Source organism: Sitophilus oryzae, unplaced genomic scaffold (assembly GCF_002938485.1).
Source record: "Sitophilus oryzae breed Bouriz unplaced genomic scaffold, Soryzae_2.0 scaffold_1499_pilon_pilon, whole genome shotgun sequence".
NCBI lineage: Eukaryota > Metazoa > Arthropoda > Insecta > Coleoptera > Curculionidae > Sitophilus > Sitophilus oryzae.
Genome location: NW_022146168.1, coordinates 4,786,271 through 4,810,566, shown reverse-complemented (window position 1 = coordinate 4,810,566; position 24,296 = coordinate 4,786,271). Strand labels below are relative to the sequence as shown.

Sequence of the window (24,296 nt, the reverse complement as noted above, 5' to 3'; positions counted from 1 at the left end):
GAATTTTTCAATGAGGACGATTTAAATTTTGAAAGATTTTATTATTTTTGAAGATTCTGACTTCTGACTTGTTCTTAGCAAACGCTATAGCAGCGCCCTACAACATATGCTCTCCAAAACAATTAGTCGAGCCGAGCATTCCAATCTAAACTTGTTTCCTTTATCTATGTATGTTGATTTTTTTATTTAAATCCATAACTGAAATAAAAAAATCCATGATTTAAATCATTGCACCCTGTGTATGGATAAATTGTAATATAGTAAGTATGGATCATATTACAAGAATGAGAGCACACAGTAAAAATCTACTTAAGCCACCGAATTCAACGTGAAAAAATCTATGGGACTAAGTTTTCATCTTTTCGATAAGTTATAAGATAACCGAGATGTGTCGAAAAATGCAATATTTTCAGTTTCAGCCTGTATTTCTGGAACTGGGCTAGGGCAAGTCTGTGTATAGCATCTTTAGTTTCATAAAAAAGGAATCAGTAATGTGAAAACCGCATCTTTGTAGCTATAGATACTCAAAACGCAAAAAAATGGAACAACCTGTACAATATATACTTTTTTGTAATATCGTTTTTTAATATTGTTTAATATCGTTTCAATAATAACAATCTAACATTACTTACATAAACAAGAACTTTGTCATCCTGACCGGTTAATTCCATATAATGTTTTCCATTTAATTTAAAAAATTTATCCATTGACGATGATACGACACTCTCCATCCATGTGAGCACTTTTTCTGTCGAAAGAAAATTATCGTGATCCAGAAAACGTCGAATATCTCTGTAAGGACAATATCAAATAAAAAGAAATTTAAAAAAGCTTTAAAACTATACAAAGTGTTCAAGTTAACAATAATTACGCGTCATATGCCGGGTCCAGACCAAGGCAACAACAAGTAAACACGATTTTGAGACAAAAACAAGACAAACTTGCAACAAAAAATGGGGAACTCTGACAAGACAAACTTGAGACAAATTGTCCACACCGCAAGGACAAAAGTAGAACAAAGTCAAAAGTTTAGTTGTTGCGAATGAATTTTATTAACCATGTGCGATTTCACTGGTCTCCTACTGTTGGCAGCATACGCCATCCACATTGCGCCGACAACTTGTCGTAAAATAAACGAACAAAATATAGACATTTTGATTTTTACCGACTCGAGACGGGACATCACCGTCGGGAAAGTCTCCGAATTTTGAAACAAAACAAAAATGAGACAAAAATGTCGCAGAAATGTATTGGATTTATCACAGTTTTGTCGTAAAACATGAATGTTTCTGTCTTGTCGTTGTTTTGTCTGCTTGGTTTGGTTTGGTTTGCTGGACCCGGCAATAGAGTCAAGAATATACAGATGTTTGCAAAATGCTATCTCTATGCATAAAATCTTCGTTAAATACCATCATGCTTCAATTCTAAACGTATCTACAATAGTTATAAATACATGAAATCTCTATTATAGTTTAATTTTAAAACTAGAAGGGGAATTTCGGACTCCCATTGTCTTTATTTATTTTGCTTACACAACAACGTGTCGGTCAACGTGTCGTCTCTCTCTCTCTCTCTCTCTCTCTCTCTCTCTCTCTCTCTCTCTCTCTCTCTCTTTCTCTCTCTCCTCTCTCTCTCTCTCTCACACACACACACACACACACACTCTCTCTCTCTCTCTCTCTCTCTCTCTCTCTCTCTCTCTCACACACACACACACACACTCTCTCTCACAGACACACACACTCTCTCACTCTCTCTATCTCTCTTTCTCTCTCTCTCTCTTTCTCTCTCTCTCACTCAAAGAGTGTATCTACCAGGTACCTTGCAAGTGCGGCGAGACAAAACACCCTCTACACGTACGACATGATGAACATAAAAAATATAAGCAAAGAGGTGAAACAATGAAGTGGGATCCAAGCACCACAGGAACCAGATGACCAGTGGAAAAAAAACGCAAATTTAAAAAGAGGCCGTATTCATTTCTAACAATAATAAAATCTTTAGCAATCCTAGTATGGAAATTTCAACAATATGGCAACCACTCATAAAACGCTCCAATGCAGGCATTCTTAGTGGAAAACCTCATGCTTAACTGCATCCAACTAATTCGCGGGTGAATGCTCAGCTCTAGTATACATATTGTTAACTCGACAATTACTTATTGGGGAATAGCATGGCAACACTGTCTATTGAGAACGCATGCACTATAGGCTCTTCTGCCGACTCGCCCCGTCGCGTCGTCTATCGACGAGCGGGCCGAGGTTGCCATATTTCAACCATAAAGCTCTTGCCGCGAGTAATAAACAAATTAACAACCTGTATAAGCTCAGTAGTTTTAGGATTCAGTGTAGTTCACACTTGATATCGGTCAGTGATACTTCTGACCGAAACGTTGTGTAACCAAAATAAATAAAGACAATGGAAGTCCGAAATTCTTTTAGTTTTAATACTGAATCATTGTCTGCCACATTCAAAGTAAGTATTATTATTAACCATTAACCTATGATTAATATTTTCTCTCAATACATACTCAAATCTGTACACGTACGACATGATGAACATAAAAAATATAAGCAAAGAGGTGAAACAATGAAGTGGGATCCAAGCACCACAGGAACCAGATGACCATTGAAAAAAAAACGCAAATATAAAAAGAGGCCGTATTCATTTCTAATAATAAAAGTTGTCCCCCTCACAAACAAAATTGACGTGTTTTTAAATTTTCTGAAAATAAAAATTATCCTGGCCGTTATGCCTTGCGGAACGTTTTCGATGGGCCACCCTGTATGACACAAACATATGTTTTTTTTAAATGGTAACCATAGTTGGCCATGACTTCATAAAAAGCGCTATTTTTAAGCTTTTTAGCGATATAAACTATAATGTGGTTTTTTCAATGAATTACAGAGTTATAGCCAATTCTTATCTTTCTTGACTAATTTCACTTAGTTGGCATGGTGTTCTTATTTTGTTATGATTTATAACTTATAAAAAGACAAAATATATTATTAAACGGCTCTTTACAATTTCCATTACACAAAATAAAACTTAAAAAAATAATATCACTACGTACACTTAACTTATTTTAGAAAATGTTCAAAAAATCCGCCATTGTTTTGAGTACATAAATGCATCTTTTTAAAACTGAATTTCTAGCTATTCTCACAGAACGACCGGTCGACTTAATTAAAGTTCTCCCGTACCGCCCCTTCGAGTGTCTCTCTTAATTCATTAGTTCTTTTGTAAACCTTGTTGTTAGCCATACTGCATAATCTAAAATGGATAGGTCAGGTAATCGAGGAGGCCCATGCAATTGGTCCACGTCTTTCTATCCCTGAGTCTTTATAATTATGATATAAATAATTTTTAACATTTCTTTTATTGTGGGGTCGGGGATGGTGTGTCATGAAGGTAATGTTGGAAGCACTCTATTAATGCGTGAGTAACTAAATTTAACTTTTCTAACATGTCTTGAAAACTGTTCTCTAAAAAACGTAAGTAACGTTCACTGGTCAACGTATCCTCGAAACTGTATGGCCAAGAAAAGTTGAAACAATAATACTACACGCTTTTCTTCATTTGAAAAATTCATATTTACAATTTTTGTTTATTTTAATTTACAAAGTGTGGATATGACAGATGTAGCCAAACCAAAATATGGCTTCGATATGTTGATATCTTTATAATCTGGAACGGAACCGATAGACAGTTGGATTCCTTTCTTAATCATATTAATTCACGAAATAACTCAGAATAAATCAGATTCACGATTGAGAAAGAGAAAAACTTCTGTCTGCCGTTTCTGGATGTTCTTGTAAGTAGAGGCGATGGATCCATTAACACACACTTCTGTATATAGAAAACCAACACATACAGGACAATATTTAAATTCTCAGTCGAACCATTCTGAAGCAACAAAAAGAGGTATAATTAAAACACTATGTCATAGAGCAATCAGTATATGCAGTGACCAAGAATCTCAATTCTGAACTAAATAATATTAAAACCGATTTGCTTCAGAATGGTTACTCTGCAAAATCTCTGGACAATATTATATCCAATTGCAGGTCCGACTCATTGGTGCGCCAGCCTGAGGAGGATGCTCTCTCTCTCTTGACGATTCCATATGTGAAAGGAACATCGGAGAAGATCAGGCGAATAGCTAAGCAATATAAAATTAAAACAGTTTTTAAGTCTGGGACTACTCTAAGAAGTGTCCTAACAAAAACAAAACCTGAATCATCAAACCAAGAGAAAGAGTGCATCTACCAGGTACCTTGCGAGTGCGGTGAGTCGTATATTGGAGAGACGAAACGTCCTCTAGATGTGCGACTTGACGAACATAAAAAACATACGCAAAGAGGTGAAACAATGAAGTCGGGCATTGCAGATCATGTGTGGTCCAAGCACCACAATATAAAATGGTCGGAAGCCCGGGTTGTCCACAAAGAACACCATTGGAAAAAGCGCAAATTTAAAGAGGCCGTATTCATTTCTAACAATAATAAAATCTTTAGCAATCCTAGTATGGAAATTTCAACAATATGGCAACCACTCATAAAACGCTCCAATGCAGGCATTCTTAGTGGAGAACCTCATGCTTAACTGCATCCAACTAATTCGCGGGTGAATGCTCAGCTCTAGTATACAGATTGTTAACTCGACAATTACTTATAGGGGAATAGAATGGCAACACTGCCTATTGAGAACGCATGCACTATAGGCTCTTCTGCCGACTCGCCCCGTCGCGTCGTCTATCGACGAGCGGGCCGAGGTTGCCATATTTCAACCATAAAGCTCTTGCCGCGAGTAATAAACAAATTAACAACCTGTATAAGCTCAGTAGTTTTAGGATTCAGTGTAGTTCACACTTGATATCGGTCAGTGATACTTCTGACCGAAACGTTGTGTAACCAAAATAAATAAAGACAATGGAAGTCCGAAATTATTTTAGTTTTAATACTGAATCATTGTCTGCCACATTCAAAGTAAGTATTATTATTAACCATTAACCTATGATTAATATTTTCTCTCAATACATACTCAAATCCTTTCCTTTCTGCTTCTGGGCGCTTCAAAATATTATCATAATTCTCTATCCTGACATTCACATACCCAGGCAGAACATGATTCTTAAGGCATTGGACGGATGGATTCATAATATTCTGAAAATCAAAAAAATTCCCTAGTGTGTATAATTAACATAATGTTCCAGCTACATAGATACTTCTACTAGAGATGAGCAACAAATGATGTGGGAATGAACCTTCAATCACAGCGATTTTAAAATCGCGATCGCAACCTGCGATTGGCTCTCATAGGAAACAGCGACTGCGATTTTTCCTATTTGCGAGTTTCAATTTACGCAACCAATATTACTATAGCCGCGATTTGCGATTTTGTTTCGATTGTGACTTCGTAAACTAGAACCGTGATAACCTTCTATCTGCGAGTTTGAATTTTTATGAGTTGCGATTTGCGATTTTGCTACGAATGTAATTTTGTGGTGCTATTTATAGAGAATGTCTTCCTTTCTAGGGCCGAGATAAATAATATACCGGGTGTTTCTGAAGAGTGGTTTGCCTCTAGAACATTTTATTTTTTCTGATAAAAAGCGAGATTTCGTATGTAAGCATATGACATAAATTAGGATTTATTGACGTATTCAATTCGTTTCGATCACTTTCTGTTTCAAGGGAAATGACTACAACTTTTTATTTTTAAATGGCACCATCGGTTTTTTTTAGTTTGTTCGATAGAAAATGACACTCTGAATAGAATGCCTAGTACAATATTTAAATATTAAAATCGCAATCGCAAGTAACAGTCGCAGCGATTTAAAAATCGACCCCCCCCCCCAATCGCAGTTTTCGCTCATCTCTAACTTCTACCCCCTCTTAATCACTTAAAAACTTAAATAGTACTGTGTTATGGTAACAGAAAATTAATACTCTTTAATGGCATACTGTGCATCACTTTCACAATAAATTTAATCTCAAAATATAAACTTATGACATACAAATAAATAGTTGTATTTAACATAATAATATTTGGCCTGATTTTTCATAGTCAATGGCAGTTTTTATCAAAATCTAAATTGTTTATATCCTTTGAATAAAAATATTAAGGAAGGAGCAGTTCAAAAATATTAGATCGAACGCGACGGGTTCCTAAAATGGCCGACTTAAATTCCGGTTTATCAGTGCCGTTCTAATTTTATTCAAAACGTTTAAAAATATGATATAGGGTAGACTCAATAATTTGCTGTTTTATTTTATGTTGTATATACATGTTTGTAGTTATTATAATTCTAATAAAAATAGATGAGTTATAATAATTATTTATTAACACAAACATCCGATACGCTACTGACACAGGTAAGTCAAATTGACGTATCTAAATTCTTTGACATGTAGTAAATAAAAGCATAAAAGCAAGAAAAAATATATAATTAGTTAATTTTAAGTGAATTTCATAAATGATCGATCTGGGTTTACTATACACGTATATATACTATATACGTATACCGGGTGTTGCATCGTCGGACAGGAAATCCCATGTAAATTTTAATAGGGTCAATTAGCTCATTTACGATATATCGCCGATTTCTTTTTAAATATTTCTCCTTTCTTATGGCCCTGTATTTACTTATAAGCACTAGTCAAGGTAAAAGATAATTGTCAAATGAAGTTGTCATTTCAGAAATTTACCTATTTAGTGCTTTATTATTATTGAAAACTCATTCCTACATCGGAAATCTTAAAGATGTATTTATAAATACAAATTAATATGAATTAAAGTAAAATAAAGTAATCAATTACAAGGTTAATCATAGTATTATTACAATATTCAATAACTTATTAATTTAGGTACTATTAAATTGTTAGAACTTTAGGATTTAAGATGTTCAAATATTCCTCCATCGACTGCTAGACAATAACCCAGGCGATCATAGTTATTAATTTAGGTACTATTAAATTGTTAGAACTATAGGATTTAAGAAGATGTTCAAATATTCCTCCATCGACTGCTAGACAATAACCCAGGCGATCATAAAATACTCTTACATTCGCTACTTGGTAAACTCAAATTCTATTGCATTCGGCAGAAATAGCATTTTTTAACTCGTCTAGATTTGGGTATCTTTTATCCTTGTATATCCTGTTTCCTAAATGGCCCCAAAGAGAGAAATCATTTGGCGAAATATCAGGAGACCTTGCTGGCCAATTTACTGTATGATTTAGGCCAATAACGTTTCCGTTAAAAGTATTGTCTAAATATTCCTGAACAGCCAGGGTACTATGTGCCGGGCAGCCATCCATTTGGAACCAAACTTCCTGATTTTCCCTAGCGGCATCATGTAAAGCAGGTAAAATATGATTTTCGAGTAGTTCCATATAATATTCTGCATTTAAATTTCGTGTAAGAAATAATGGCCCGATAATATTGTGTCCAAATATCCCTGCCCAAACATTTACTTTCTGTGGATATTGCATCCTTGTTTCGACAAACCTGGGTTGGTTTTCTTTGTTCCAATATCGATAAATTTTGAACACTGGGTTCATTATTTAAGATAAAGGTGCAGTCGTCAGTGAAATATATGTTTTTTAAAAATTCCCTATCCGTGTTTGCTCTTTCCATCATATCAAAACAAAACGCCTGCCGCCGTATTTCGTCCCCATCTCGTAGCTCTTGGTGCTTTTCATATTTGAAGGAATAGTATTTATGTCGTTTCAAAATTCGAAACGCTGTAGTGTGATCTATTCCTATTTCATCCTCAAGTTTCCTTGTGTTGATCTTTCCATCGTTCTCTTCCACGCACAATAAAACTTCCAAGTCGGTATCATTTCTTGCATCTTCTCTTTGTTCCTGCCTCCCATCTGCAGTTATTTATTAGGGTACCTTTGGTCTCAAATCTCTGGATATTCCTTGCGATTGTAGATTTTCCAGGTATCGGTCTATTCGAATACAGAGCAGCAAACATGTCCGACACCTTTTGATAACTATTTCCTTGATAATACCATTTAATCATCAATACTTTTTCTTCGGTAGTGTAATTCATGGCTAATATTTTCGATGTAGGTATGAGTTTAATAATAATAGTAAAGCGCTAAATAGATAAATTTCTGAAATGACAACTTCATTTGACAGTTATCTTTTACCTTGACTGGTGCTCATAAGTAAATACAGGGCCATAAGACAGGAGAAATAATTAAAAAGGAATCGGCGATAACTCGTAAACGGGCTAATCAAAAATATCTAAAGTTATTCTTTTGAATGTAGGTTTTAGTGCTCTTCAATAAACCTAAATAGAATTATTCTCTAAAATAATTAGGGAAGCCAATAATTGACCCCATTAAAATTTACATGGGATTTCCTATGTCCCGATCGACGATGCAACACCCGGTATATACTCACTTACTAGCGAAAAGTTATTCCATTATTTCCCTCGAGTCTTGACCGAAATCTACCGCACCCTACACAACCAACTATTTTACAGTCTTTTTCGATAAATCGCAATAGTGTCACTGTTAATTTAAGTTCTGCTACAATTTCATTCTAGATTTACTACCTTTAAACAAGTATCAGTAACAGAATAAATAATAAATAACATAAAATAAGCTCAGTAAAAACAGACAAATCCACAAAATTTAAAATCAAATTCAAATGTGTCAAATGAATCGTCAAACAGAACTGTCAAGGATCCCCACTCTATGGCCTTTTGTCCGTCTACCATGCATGAATACATGGATAGCATTATACTCTTTCCTTAATCTTTTTATAAGCTTTTATTTAACTTGCTTTGTATGTAACTATCTATGTAACTATCTATGTAACTATCTATGTAACTATCTATGTAACTATCTATGTAACTATCTATGTAACTATCTATGTAACTATCTATGTAACTATCTCTGTAACTATCTATGTAACTATCTATGTAACTATCTATGTAACTATCTATGTAACCCCCCCCAAAGCATCTCCACCTTGTCGTGGTGGGGGGGCATATTTGCTTCAATGATCCAGAGATTCGAAAGGGTCAAAGGGGAGAAGTAATACTAAGAGAGATGCAACAAGTCAATATATGGTAAATGAAACCTATAGAGACAAAACTTACCGCACAGGGGGTCGGATCCCCAGTGCCGGTCCAGGAGATGGGTGGTAAAGCAGGCCCGCCTGGTCCGTCAGCCAACGACTGCGGCTTTACTTCGGTAGGAAACCAGGCCGAGTGGAGTAAAATTACTACTGGAATTGAGGATGGCGATCCTTTTGCAAGAAGGGAATCTTTACAAAGAACACCTCCGAGAATGAGAACCTTTTCACTACCACAAGAGTACACTCAAGATATGCAACCTATGAAGAGGAAAAGAGCAGATTGGGCCGTCGATCAAAATAAAAAGACAAATGATTTGAATAAATATAAGAGCGCGCTGCAGGATATTTACAAACATATCAACAAACTAGACAATTTGATAAAAGACATGTACAAACCGAAAGTGGAGATTAAAGAGATTGCGAGTAGACTGACTTTACGAGCAGAGATATTGAAGGAAAACGACCTGATTGGGTGGATTGAAAAAAATGAAGGAACTCAAAACGCTTCTCTTGTAGAAGAGAATCAGAGACTCCGAAAATTAGTTAAAAAACAAGAAAGCGACTTGGCCAATTTCCATAAAATTCAGGAGGAGAGTACATGTAAAAAATGTTCAGCGCTGAAGAATCGCGGTAAACTAAGGAGGTCTTTACTACAAGGAAATTCCTATGAAGATTTTAAAAAAATACCAGAAGAAATGTGGGATGAAGAAGTTTTCTCGAACAATGTAGTTACGCATGGTCATATTTGGGATGCACCAGATGACATAGATATCGTGCTTCCTTGCAACATAAATTTCCAATCCATAGATAAGCAAACAAATGATGCTATCAAGAGATTCGGTGGAACAAACGGCCTCCAAAAACAAGAAAAGGAAGTATTTCAAGTAGCTCAAATGTTATACACCCTGGGTTTTCCCGATAAAACAGGAACTATGGTTTATACCACAAAAAATATTTTATACCCTATTATTTATTGAAAAGATATTGAAGATAGAACTGAGGATACAAAATTATTTGAATGCGTAAAAGAGCTTAAAATGATTGCCGTAAAAAAGGGAACAAAGAAGATTGCAGTACCAGATCTGCAGAACATTCAAGGGGTAATGTTTTCAAGAATGATTGAATACATCTTTAATAACACCGAAATTCAAATAATTCGCTACAGACAATCGAACTATGCTAGTGTTACTGCAAATAGAATATCAGCCAGGGAACGTATTGACAGTGAAATATCTACAAAAAGATACAACAAAAAGAAAACAAAACAAGATGCTCTACTTATTAAAATAGAGAACAAATCCTATACTGATATTCTAACAAATCTCAAAAATGCAATTAAACCTAATGAATTGGGAGTAGAATTAAAAGAAGTTCGAAAAACTCAGAAAGGTGAAGTACTTTTGATGGTTAAAAACGGCACAGACAAAATGAAAGTGCTTCAAAAAGAAATTGAAGAGAAGCTCCCTGAAGCAAAAACCTCTCTTCTACAAAGCAAGAAAGCGATACACTTAAAAGGTTTGGATGAGGTTACAACAGAGGAGGAGATTCGAAATGCAGTGTATGACACCCTGACAGTAAATCCAGAAACTTTTCAGGTTCGATCCTTGAGGCCAGCTTATGGTGGGAAGCAGAATGCAACTTTGGTGTTAAACGAAGAGCAAGCGGATAACTTGATAGCGTTAGGGAATATTAAAATAGGTTGGACCCGATGTAAAGTAAGAGAAAGGATTCAAAACCTAAAATGTTTTAAGTGCTGGGAGAAAGGTCACACACAAGATAGCTGTACAAATCCTAGCAGAGAACACCTTTGTATGAAATGTGGAGGTGAAGGTCACAAAGCAGCCGTCTGTAAAAATAAAGCTTTCTGTATAACTTGCAGTAAAGAAGGTCACCAAACGGGAGGAATAAAGTGCCCAGTTGGAAAGCCGAAAGAAACGTTGAGTGTCCCTGAGAGAGACAGTAATATACAAGAGATACAAAGCATATATTAAGAAATTAAAGTACTCCAAATAAATACAAATAGAAGTAAAGCAGCTCAAGATCTTGCGCTTGCTACAGCCAAGCATATTAAAGCCGATATGTTACTAGTCAGTGAACCAAATAAGCTTGCTTTAAGCGGTAGAAGGGATTGGATTTATGATAGTCAATTAAACGCTGCAATATATCTGACAGGAAAACATACCATCATAATGGAAAGAGGGAGTGGACCCGGGTTTTGCTACATTACCACACCAAAATACACAATCTATAGTTGCTATTCCTCTGGTAATGAAGATATAGATTGTCTAGATAAAATATTACAAGATATAGAAGTTAAAATTAAGAATGAAAATAAAATGGTTATTGTATCTGGAGACTTTAATTCGAAGTCACCCCAGTGGGGTATGCGAAATTCAGACTCAAGGGGACTCCTTTTAACAGACTGGATGGCAACAAATAATCTAAAAGTGGTAAATAAGGGATGTGAGCCGACATTCCAATGTGGAAGTTACGGATCCATATTAGACCTGACAATAACATCTGAAGAAGTTCAAATCGAGCACTGGCTAGTCAGCGAAGAAGAGACACTTAGCGACCACAGGTATATTATATTTGAAATATCGGAAGCACAAGAAAAACTACAAAATAATAAGCAGGAAAATGGATGGCAGATAGGGAAACTAAATATCCAGCGATTGGAAAAATCTATAGAAACCCATTTACTAGTAGATGAGCATCCTACAGCATCAGCATTTTCTAAGGCTTTGAAATGTATTTGTGATGAATCCATGCCACGCAAAAAGAAGTGTCACAGGGGCCCTGCGGTTTATTGGTGGTGTGACGAGATTGCTCAGCTACGCAAAGAGTGTAATCAAAAAAGAAGAGCATACACTAGAGAAAGAAACAAAAGTCTCCTGATTTCAGAACAAAAATTGAACAATTATAAGGATAGCAAAAAAATATTGAGAAATAAAATTAAGAAAGCTAAAAAAGACTGCTGGAAAAATATATGTGATAGCGTAGACTGTGATATATTTGGTGACGGATATAAGATATTAATGAAAAAGATAAACGGGTTTCCACCTAAGCCATATTTAAGTATGGAGCAGACGGAAGAGATAGTGAAGGACTTATTTCCTCTTCATGGTATGTCAAAACAAAATAGTGAGAGAAGTATCTGTGATATATATGTTAGTGATGTAAATAGTTGTGATAAAAACGTCTGTGATATACATAACTGTGATGCAGATGACTGTGATAGAAATATACATTTTGAGCCCTATACACTCGAAGAATTATTAGAAGCGTGTAAGAAATTAAAAAATGGTAAAGCACCAGGACCCGGAAATGTTCCTCCAGAAGTACTTAAGCACGTAATAACACGTAAAGCGGAGTATGTACTGCAGGTCTACAACAACCTAGCACGCTTGACTAAGTTTCCGCAGGAATGGAAACAGGCAAAACTCGTCCTTCTCAGTAAAAATGGAAATGGTAACTCATATAGACCAATAAGCCTTTTAGATGTGGAAGGTAAATTATATGAACATCTCATACTTGGGAGATTAAATAATGAGCTGAAACGGACAGGTGGTCTCTCAACTAAACAATATGGCTTCCAAAAAGGAAAGCAAACCACAGACGCCATTACAAAAGTAATTCAATTAGCCAAGAATGCAGCAGCATTTTCTCATATAAATAGAAGATTTTGCGCCGTAATTACGTTAGATGTTAAAAATGCTTTTAACAGCGCTTCTTGGGAAAAGATACTGAGAAATCTAAAAAAAAGAAATATTGACAAAGTGTTGTGGTCTACGATTGCTTCCTATCTTAACGGAAGAAAGATAATACTTGAAGCTGATGGAAAAAGCAAAAAAGTTGACATTTATGGTGGTGTACCACAGGGATCCGTCCTGGGGCCAACCCTATGGAATGTGTTGTATGACGGGTTGTTGGAGCTGGATATGCCAGGTGGTGTAACTTTGATTGGCTTCGCAGACGATATTGCTATGGTCATTGTAGGTGAAAATGAAGAGATCCTGATAAATTTGGGAAATGCTGGCATAGCGAGAGTAGTAAGGTGGATGAAAGAACATGATCTTCAGTTAGCACCACACAAGACAGAAGCTGTTCTACTTACAACAAAAAGAAAAATTGCCCCAATTTTCTTCAACGTTTTAGGAATAGATATTGCACCCTCCAAAGCAATAAAATATTTGGGTGTGTGGCTAGACACAAAGCTGACTTTTGGAGAACACATAAGTAGGTTAGTAGTTAAAGCGGAGAAAACCGTAGCTGCATTGTCAAATTTAATGCCGAAAATAAGAGGTCCCAGAGCGTCTAAAAGGCGCATTTTAGCAAGTGTTATACACTCACAAATATTGTATGCAGCGCCGGCATGGCATACAGCTACTAAATGTCAGAATAGGCTGGTGAAACTAAGGCGATTACAGAGGTCTTTGTGCATTAGGGTTTGCAGCGCCTACCGAACTATATCAGGGGAGGGCGTTGGTGTCATTGCCGGAATTCCACCGATTGATCTCCTGATACAAGAGAGGTATGAGGTCTACAATGGTTCGACAAAAAACGAAGCCAGAGCGCAACTCATGGAAAAATGGCAGGAAAAATGGACGGGCGGAAAGCATGGAAGGTGGACATTTACTCTCATTCCCAATCTGCATAAATGGATAACGCGATCCGATGGCTAAGTCGATTACTATATCACGCAGATATTATCTGGACACGGCTATTTTAAAAAAATATTTATACATTAGAAAGAAAATCGACATCCGGACTGCTATTACTGTCAAGCTGAAGATGACGCCGAACACACTCTTTTCAATTGTTGTAGATGGCAGACACAAAGGGAGGAGTTCTATAATAGGACGGGAAATAAGTTTTGTGTAGCAGAAGTGGTAAAATGTCTGGTGGGAAGTGAAAAGAGTGGCAAAATGCAGTGGGACTCATGAAATATATTATAATGACAAAACTTCTGAACGTGAGACATAATGTCTAAGAACGCCACTGTAATGAAGCAATGCGTGAGCGGATTCCGTTGCAGATGGTGAGGCCTGCTGGTGAAGGGGGTTTTTAGTCGGTAGGAACCGACACTATCTGGTAAAACATTTCTTTTTTCTGGATGTCTTATGGAAGATTTTTCCCCAACACCAGGAAAAAAAAAAAAAAAAAATAAATATATATATATATATATATATATATATATATATATATATATATATATATATATATATATATATATATATATATATATATATATATACACACACACACACACACAACCAAACTTATATGGAATCACCTATTATTTCCCATAATTTTTGAGATGTATGAGAATTTTCTGTTTATGAATAAAACTCAGTCCTTACCAATGACCTTTAATGAAAAATAATCCATATAGCAAGAAAAAAAATAATCAGTTCCCAAAATAAACAAAATGGTATTTTTTGGTTTCTGAAACGAAATTAAGATTTAAATTTTTAAGGGTCAAAAAGCTTAAACGAAAAGAAAATTGGTAATTTTAATATTCTTTGTTGCCACCTCTAGCCCTTATGCAAGCTTCTATCCGCGCTGGCATGCTTCTTGTTAAATTATCCACGTTGTCTTGGGGTATGTTTTCCCCATTATGCTAATGCTGCATCAATAAGCTGTGCAAGATTTCCTGGATTGTTTCGACGAGCTCTAACCCTTCTTTTCAGCTAGTCCCACAAGTGTTCGATAGGGTTTAGATCTGGTAAATAAGCAGGTCAGTCCAAAACTATGACACCTTCCGTTTCAATACGTTCTCTAGTCACTCTGCTGGTATGGGGAGGTGCACTATCGCGCATGAAATTAAAAATATCCCCAATTGCAGCTCTCCACAGACTAACGATTGGTTCTAGCACCAAATCAACATATCTCCGACCCGTTAAAGTTTGTTGAAGTGGTAACAATGGAGTTTTTGCTCCTAGTATAATATACCTCCCCAGAAAATTACAGTTTCTCCTTTATATCTTGGTACAGATTTGGCAGCCTGAAGTCTCGCTCGTCTTCCTGGAGCTCTAAGAACCCGAATTCGATGGTTATCTCATCTTAGGCCAATTCTGCTCTCATCCGAAAAAAGAACATTTTGCCAATTCTCAGTTGTCCAGTTTTGATGTTGAAGGCATCAATTTAGCCGGCCAATTTTATTTTGCCGAGATAACTGTAGGATCCGTAACTCTTTCCTACTGTAAAACCCTCGTGCACGAAGACTGTTTCTTATGGTTTCAACTGAAATGTTCACACTTGTAGCTGCCAGAAGTTGTCTTTGTAGCTCTGGATGAGAAACATTGGGATTTATTCTAGCAATTTAGCACACAAGGCGGTCTTGTTGTTCAGTTGTGACTCTTTGGCGAATTTGTATGGGCCTATCCTTGTGTGTTCCTAATTCCAAGTATCTTGCATATGTTTTCGATACAACACCCTGGGTAACGCCTACTATCTCTGCTACGTCTCTCTGGAGCATTCCTTGTTCGGTGAGAGCAATAATTCTTACCCTCTGTACATTTATTAATCCAACATAAGGCATTTTTTAAATTTTTGGATTGAATGAAAATTACCGGACAATCGTGATTTTTACTACTGAACACAAAATTCAAAAAGAAAATAAATCGCAGTAGTCGTTTACTCTTTATTATCATGTTTATTTACAACAAAAAGCTATCTTAAAGTTGTATACCAATTTTATCCCTTGCAAGAAATTTAGTCAGAAATAAAGAGTGATTCCATATAAGTTTGGTTGTGTATATATATATAAATATATATATATATATATATATATATATATATATATATATATATATATATACTCTGTTTTTTTAATTTTCTTGGGATTTAGGTTCGGGAAAACTCTGATTAAGTTTTCATTTGGGTTTTCATATTTTTATTTCATTTTTAAAAATTCAAAAACTTAATCAGAGTTTTCCCCGAACCTAAATCCCAAGAAAATTAAAAAAACAGAATATTTAATTACAAAGTTCAAGAACAATAAATTTTCCAAGTATATATATATATATATATATATATATATATATATATATATATATATATATATATATATATATATATATATATATATATATATATATCTCTCGTATAACATACCAAATCTTGTTTTATCTGAAAAATTAAAAGCTATAGGGTGATCCACTTTTGAGACGCACCCGGTATATTTATCCGTTGCGTATCTGAGAGACAAAATTTTACGACCTCCATCGACAATGCTTCGAAATAACTAAATCAGGCGATCAAGCGAATCGCTCGCCGCTTACTACTTGCCGTTCATTACCGAAAAAATATGTGCCCTGCGAACGCAGCTTACTGCTTGGCGCTTGGCGTTAACGGGTACTTACAACATGCGACGGACAAAAACCGTATTTTTAAATACGAGCATTATTTCGCTCGAGTGATTACTCGGTTATTGCAATCGCTTGATACTCGATTATTGAATTTAATCGGTTTTTCCCATCACTACATATTACGCAGGACCGGATCTAGGGACATGATTTGGGAGGAGGTAGGTAATTAGACTAAAATACTTTATATAATCTATTTATATATGAAACTAAATATTTGTATGTTTTTACATTCTGTGGCTGCCACTTTCTTGTCTACGACAATTGTTATGTCGCGGTATAAATATAACAAATATACACCATTTATCCTTTATTCACTCATTCCAGAAATTAATAAATTTTTCGCCCACTTCAGAGTGTGTGTTGAACGATAGATCAGTTAAAAATGTGTGAACCGTTGATCACACATCATTAAAAATGATGCATCTGTTGGTAAATTTCCTTCACTTTTTCGTTTCAATTTTGTTTTTCAGTGCCAATTTACACAGTACTAATGAATTATCTGAAAGCATATATTTATATGTTTCCATAACATTTCTTACTTTAATTATATAGTTGGTGAATTTTTACCAACAATGTCGGCAAAATAAGTCGAATCGTAGCATTCTAGTGTCTGTTTTTTTGAATTGGCTGTTGCCTCCCATAGGTCTCTTTTCTTTAATTCTGTTACCTATCAGAATATTTTCGTGCCTTTTAACATTTCTAAAACTAATAAAGTTAAATAATAGGGATTCTTGCACAGCGTCAAATGACGACTTTTGACGTCATTTCTATATTTATATAGAAAATTATAGTGATTTTATATATAGCTAAATATTTCTAAAAGCTTCTTTTATCCGCTTCTTAATATAACCCGGTGATATGGGTGACATGATATACGCAATATCTTTTATGTATCTCCATAAAAAGAAATCCAGGGGAATTAGATCTGGCGAGCTAGGCGGCAACCACCCAAATAATAATAGACTATCTATGTTGGTTATTAAGTTATTTATCCGATATGAGTGCGAATTAGTATTAAAATAGGAATGAAAATAATGATGCCTGTTAACATGTCCATTATTTTGAAATGTGCACTCCGCGGTAAATAAAACAAAATTAAAAAAGTACTATACCAACACACCCACATATAAAATTATTTCCTGAAAGATCTTGGTGATATCCCATTTAATCATGATAACCATGTATTTTTAATACTTGATACACTTGCTTAGCTAATGTTAATACTTTGAGCTATTTTATCTTCATCATTTTGTGTTACAATTCGGCCAATTTATTTTCTGTTTCTCTGCTAGTAAAGTTTTTTAAATTATGCCTAAAATATTATTAATAATGAAAAATATGTGAATTTCGTAAAAAAAATGAAACAACCTTATAAAAACTAAGTCCAGATTTGTGTATCCACTTTCTACAGCCCTCGATAAAGTTTATTATAAAAGTGCTACGACGACCCAGTTTCCAATTTTTTATTAGCAATCGTCGATCCCTATCAGATACAATTCTCGGTCTCCCCGAACTTTTACCTTTAGGCTGAATACTTACCACTCTCACGATAGTGCTTTTAAGTGTGTCCCCAACTGTCGACTTAGCCAAATCCAATTCAACGGCAATTTCACGTATTTTTCGCTTGCAATATTTTTTTATTATCAGTTCACGAATTTTTACATTTGTCGCACTTCCTCTGGCTATTTTTGATTAAATTTATCAGTATTTCTCGTAAAACGGTTTCAAGCAACTATCAAGCAGCTATCAGTAACTAACGTAGTAAATGTCAGTTACTTGTTCTACATACGGTCATGGATACGATCAACGATGGCATAACAACATTTCTGTACAATAATTTAAGTTAGATATTGTTCATTTAGATGTTGTAACTGCTTTTTTAAATAGTAAATTAGAGGAGAATGTATTCATGGAAATACCAGAATGTTTTGACAGTAGAATATCTAGTAATAAGAATAGTGTTTTACAATTAAATAGAGCCATTTATGGTCATGAAACGAGCTGAATGTTTTATAAACAAACACAGCTCATAATCACATTTTTTATAGTTCAAACTTTTCAGGACAATGTCAACCTCCCTCTTTATACCATAATCTTGCAGATTGTTTCAAACTATAATTGAACATTTCTGCAAGTCGAAACTTTTTTTTGTTCTTGGATTATACAATCTATAACCTTTAGTTCTTCCAGAAAAAAAACAACTAGTATTAGCTTTTCACTTTTCTTATCCCATTTCGCTCTTTTTCCTTTTGGAATATGGTCATGGTTATGCTGCCAAAGATTCGAATATGACTTAAATCAGGCTTTTTATTGTAAAACATTTCATAAGGAGGTTTTGATAAATTGCTTACCGCAGATCTGTTTCGGCGATAGCAGGCTGTGTTGACAGCTTCTGCCCAAAAATGCTTTTCCAAAACTGCTTCGTACAGCAACCACTTTGCTCTCTCTACTAAGGTTCTATTTAGCCGTTCTGAAAGGTCATTTTGTTGAGGAGAATACGGATTTGTAGTTTGGTGCACGATGCCATGTTTTTTTAGATACTGCTGAAAATCTGCATTAGTGTACGCTCCACCATTGTCTGTCCGCAACACTTTCACCTTTCTACCCAGCTGCTTTTCAACCAAATACTGAAACTCTTTAAATTTTGCAAATGTTTCATCTTTTGTTTTTAAGAAATACACAAAGAACATGCGATTGAAGTCATCCAGCATGGTGAAAAAATATTTGGAGCCTCCAAGAGATGCTATTTCCATTGGTCCTGCCAAATCACTGTGAATTACATCTAAAATTCCTGTTGCTCTAGTGCCTTGATGGTCAAAGGGTTGTATGTTTTATAAACAAACACGGCTCATAATCACATTTTTTATAGTTCAAACTTTTCAGTACAATGTCAACCTCTTTATACCCTAGTCTTGCAGATTGTTTCAAACCATAATTGAACATTTCTTCTAGTCGAAACTTTTTTTGTTCTTGGATTATACAATCTATAACCTTTAGTTGTTCGAGAAAAAACAACGTAGGTGATACGCCGCTAAATAGCCTTTGATGCTGATGCGGCTTGAAAGCAAAATTTCTTCTTCTTCTTTTAGTGCCTTGATGGTCAAAGGGTTGTCTGGACTGTTTTCTTTCACAACAAGCTATACAGTCTTGAGTGTTACTTTTCACATCTTCGGAATAGTTTACGCCATTTAGAATAGTTTACGCAATTTGTTAGACCATTCCCCATTTTATTTAGATAGGTGGAATTAATATGTCCTAGCCTCTTGTGCCATTCAGCAGTTACCATATTAAAATAGTAATTTCTTAAGTGTACGAACATTTAGTTGTCATAATATTGTGTAATTTTTTTGTTCATTTATCCACCCACAGTTTATTTTAATGTTTATAGAAATCAAACTATATAATAGTCTTTATAAATGACAGATTTTAATATACTGTTAATATAGTTAGTAAAGTTACTGTTAATAAAGTTTAGTTTAGTTTAAATTTAATAATTAAGTTTGTGTAAATTAATGGTTTCAATAAATTTTTGTTTGTCCGAATATTTAGTTGTTAGGGCTCGTACTTGTGGAGGTTATTGTAACGAAGTTGCTATTTTTTTATATATATTTAATTTTCTTTTTCTATTTTTCCGCCGATTGCGAATTTTCTCTATTTAATTGATCGTTCTACTCTTCCGTACATCAGAAAAATTTGATTCTTTTTCGGGAAAATAGTAATTTTTAAATAAAATTTTATTTGTGGGATTAACGTACGGACCGAACTCATATTAATTAGCCTAAAAAGCGCTAATTAATAATTGAACGCATTCCACGCACTCGATGCAGCCCGCTTGGTATCGCTAATACTAGATCGGGCGTATCGAGATGCGCACACGGCTCGGCGCACGCCGCCACTACGACGGTTTTCAACTGGAGTACTGGAGAGAAAAACTGGGGGAAAATAAGAAGCGACGCGCAAGCTGAGAGAGGACAGTTCCTACACCACCACCACCGACAGCACCAGCACCAGCTCCAGCACCAGCAGCAACAGTCACCGCAGAAGCCAGCCCCGAGACACAGCCGCCGCCTAGCAGTTGGAAAGCCTGCCGTCCTCCGTCGTTTCTAATCCGCCGTCGCTCCGAAACCGCCCGCAAGGTAACCTTCAGGATTAGTATGGTATAGTATTGAGTATCGAGGATTTGTTGTTTATTTTGTAGCGTTTTTTAAACCACTACCACTGCGAACGGCAGCTTTTCATCGGAGAGCAGTCGTGGATAAGGTATTTCACTAAAGAGAAAATTAATCAGTAATAATTAACAAAAGATATATAGATATTGGGCGCCAGGCATGTACAGAGAAAGAAAACACAGTTGTATAATACTTAAAAACTAATAACTATATTTATTCATGACGTTCTTTGCTGATACATGACATTGTAGAGTTCTAGTAAATATATAGTGGTTATATGTCAAAGAAAGTGGTGGTAAGAGTCGTACTAAATATCAATGAAAACAACTACGATAAAATACAGGACATGTAAAGTTTAAGAGAAAATATGAAATGTAGCATTACTTTATTTAATTTGATATATTCCATATGATGCTAAATCGAAGATGTTACAACCTGTAGATTCTAGAATCTATGTTTGATTATCCATCTATTAAAATAGTGCAATAATGTCTATAAAAGTAATACCATTACAAGACGTAATGCAATGAAACCTAAGATCTAAATTATATTTTAAAGATTATATCGACATGAATGTTCTTAACAATCTAACCACTGAACATAGTCTGTACGATATTACTTAAGATGTACGTTATTGTTTAAGACTGAAAATGTTTTAGATGTTAAATGTAAAACTAGAACTTAAATATACACTTAGCTGTTCTTTTATGTAACCTTTGCTTCAAACAGTAGCAGCGTGAGGTGGTCTAGCATCTCTGTACTGTCTGTCGGCGATTCTGTTGGCCAAAACAACAAAAGGGGCCAGATTGAGGACACCATGAATCACTACAGCCGTAGCTACTGACTAGGCTTAGAAATGGGAGTGAAGCAGCATGGGACTCAAGCTACATCCACGCTGTGGCACTTATATGTAAGGAAAAAAATCATTCTTACTGGGGACACTCGTCCACAGGACATCTGTACATAAGATAATGTCTGTACATAAGACACTACCCGTACCTTGGAAATAGTCCGTACCTTGGACACAGTCCGTACCTTGGAAATAGTCCGTACCTTGGACCCTAAAAATATGAAACTCTTGTTTAAAACCAAACAAGGTCTAATAAACAAATAAACCTACCTCGAAATACTTCCGAGGGCTCAATAAATAATAAACATGTCCTTTCTTCCATGTGACATTCTGGAGGACAAAAGAAAAGGGACGCCAACGTGCCAGCAAAAGACAAATACAAGTTGGGACATCCGTAACTCTACCCTAAAAATATTCAATAATAATATCGAATCTATAAAAAGGTAATAACTCATCTTTACCTGTAGCCTCAAGAAATAGCAGCTGATTCAAAATATACAGCAAGACTTAAATAATCACCATTTCCAAAAGCTGGGATACAACAGAGCGTCAAAACAAAGTGAGGTTAAGCACGGAGACAGTTGACAGAAGCGATGTTGACAGCGCCTCCTCAGAGCAACAACAGGGTTGTGTCGAACGATAACAGGGTTGGCGACTAGGGAACGTAAAAATTACGCGTCAAATAAACTATCCGGCCTGAACGAGAGGGAATCCGGTGATGATAGGCCAGACATCATATATAAAATCATCATTATATATAAAATCATCATTATATATACATCATTATATATAAAAAAGACATGTAACGAACTAAATACGTTACAATTTGGTTTTTAATTTTCTCTTTTCAGAAAGGAATCCTGTACTGTGGCAAGGTCTAAATAGTTTAGAATAAATTCCAAAAGTAAAAAAAAATATTTTAAATATCAATAGCAAATCCGTAAAATCGAATACGCTTGAGTTATCAATAGGGACTTGGAAAAGCAAGTAAACTGTGAGTGTGATAAATCCCGGCAGTTTGCTTCAAACTCTAAATTCCTTATTGGTAATTTAATTAAAAAGAAAATCATTAGGTCAGGTCTTAGATTTTGTTTTAATCACTTAAAACATATCTGGGTCGTTAATGAGGACTTGGTAAAATAAGTAAGTTGTGAGTGTGATAAATCCCGGCAGGTTGCTTCGAATTCCAGGTTCTTCATATACTGCTTAGATAAACTATCTTTAGTTTAATTCTTTTCCGAAAACAATCCGCAGTAAATCGTTCTGTCAGTTCTCTTAATAATTAAGCGGTATATCTGTAGTGAAGATTAGGAACGTGAGAAAGTTGTGAGTGTGATACATCCCGGCAGGTTTCTTACACACCGATCCCTTCACTATAGATACACTTGCTGAACTCTTATAGTTTTCCGCATTTCCTTTCAGTCGTTATTTAATTTTTTTTTATTTTCGTTATCATATTTAGACCTTAGCCCCGCCGTACTTTTTAATTTTAAATGAATAATTTTTGGAGTATTTTCTTATTTTCCCCGACATACCTTCAATTTAAATAAATAATTATTAGAACAATTTCTTGTTAACTCCGAAACACTTTTAATTTAATTAAATAATTATTACCACATTTTCTTATTGGCACACCCGTATTTATTTTAATATTTTGATTAAAACCTTTAATAGAATATTGTAAATTCTTTTCACTAACACTCTCAAGTAAATTTTGTTTTCTTTTCTCGTTTTGAATTTATTGACAAAGTTCTGACATTAATTTTTTTTTTATTTAAGAATAAATTATTTTTGTTTATTAACTTGGGGAGTGCCGTCCTTCCCCTAACAGTCCGTAGCTTTTATTAATATTCTTTTCTGTGTCGATTTGTTCCAACCCGGTGACGAGACTCTAAGTATTGGAGGTAATTTAGGCGCTGGGTGTCGCAATCCAGCCACCTACACATCGCCGTGCCATCTGACTTTTCGAAGAAGACAGACATTTTTTTTGCATTTAAAAATAAAAGCTTTGACTTGTAAATAGTTTTGGAAAACACGACCTGTTCTTTTTATTTTATAACTGTTGATTAGAGTTTAATTTATTTTTCCCCCACCTCTGAGCTAAAAGAACTGTAATACTGCCATACTTCTCCACTGTTTAAAAGCTACCCGAACCGGCACTAGTGGGCATTAACTAGAGGTGGCACCACTTATTAACTAGAGGTGGCGCCCGAGATCTTCTAAGCAACAATACAAGAAACTTAAGCGTCAGTAACACAGCTCAGGAAGAAGCAAACGTTACAAATTTGGGTGTCCGAGAACAGGGACGTTGCAAATTTGGCATCCGAGAGCTACGTTACATTATAAATGTTAAATTTTGTATTACACTGACAGGGATTTTGAAAATTTGCAAGAACTACATGTTCACTATGTTAAAAAAGATAGCAAAACAAGGATAAAAATTGAAAACTCATTTGGAATTTTGAAATCTCGCTGAAGAATTCTTCATTACATAAATGTCAATAATCCAAAGAAAGCTGTAAGAAATAATTTTAGCTGCTCAACTCCCTAATTTTTGTTATGTTAATTTAGAATGGAAGTTGGAAGAAGGTCCATAATTATCATGTGGTAGAAGAATATCAGTTAGTAGAGGGGCTATTAAGGGGTACAATATAACGTAACTGAATTATTATTTAGATAATTTTATTCTTAATTCAATAATTAATTTTATTTCACACACATCTTAAAATGTTTGTTGCAATATAATATAATAATATTGCAAATATAAATTTTAGTTTTATTGATAAATACAAAAATATACAGACA

General features: G+C 35.1%; 1 protein-coding gene across 5 annotated transcripts in view; it reads right to left on the bottom strand.

The window, feature by feature from the left end:
* The window catches only part of LOC115877880 (cyclic GMP-AMP synthase-like), a 139,906-nt gene that overhangs the window by 28,026 nt on the left and 87,584 nt on the right, over window positions 1–24,296 (bottom strand). For all 5 annotated transcript variants that reach the window (XM_030894230.1, XM_030894234.1, XM_030894233.1 and 2 more), the window contains 2 exons: window positions 5,044–5,165; window positions 633–792 (listed from right to left, as the gene is read on the bottom strand). In XM_030894230.1, the coding sequence (XP_030750090.1) occupies window positions 633–792; window positions 5,044–5,165 (282 nt within the window). The remainder of the gene's footprint in view (window positions 1–632; window positions 793–5,043; window positions 5,166–24,296) is intronic.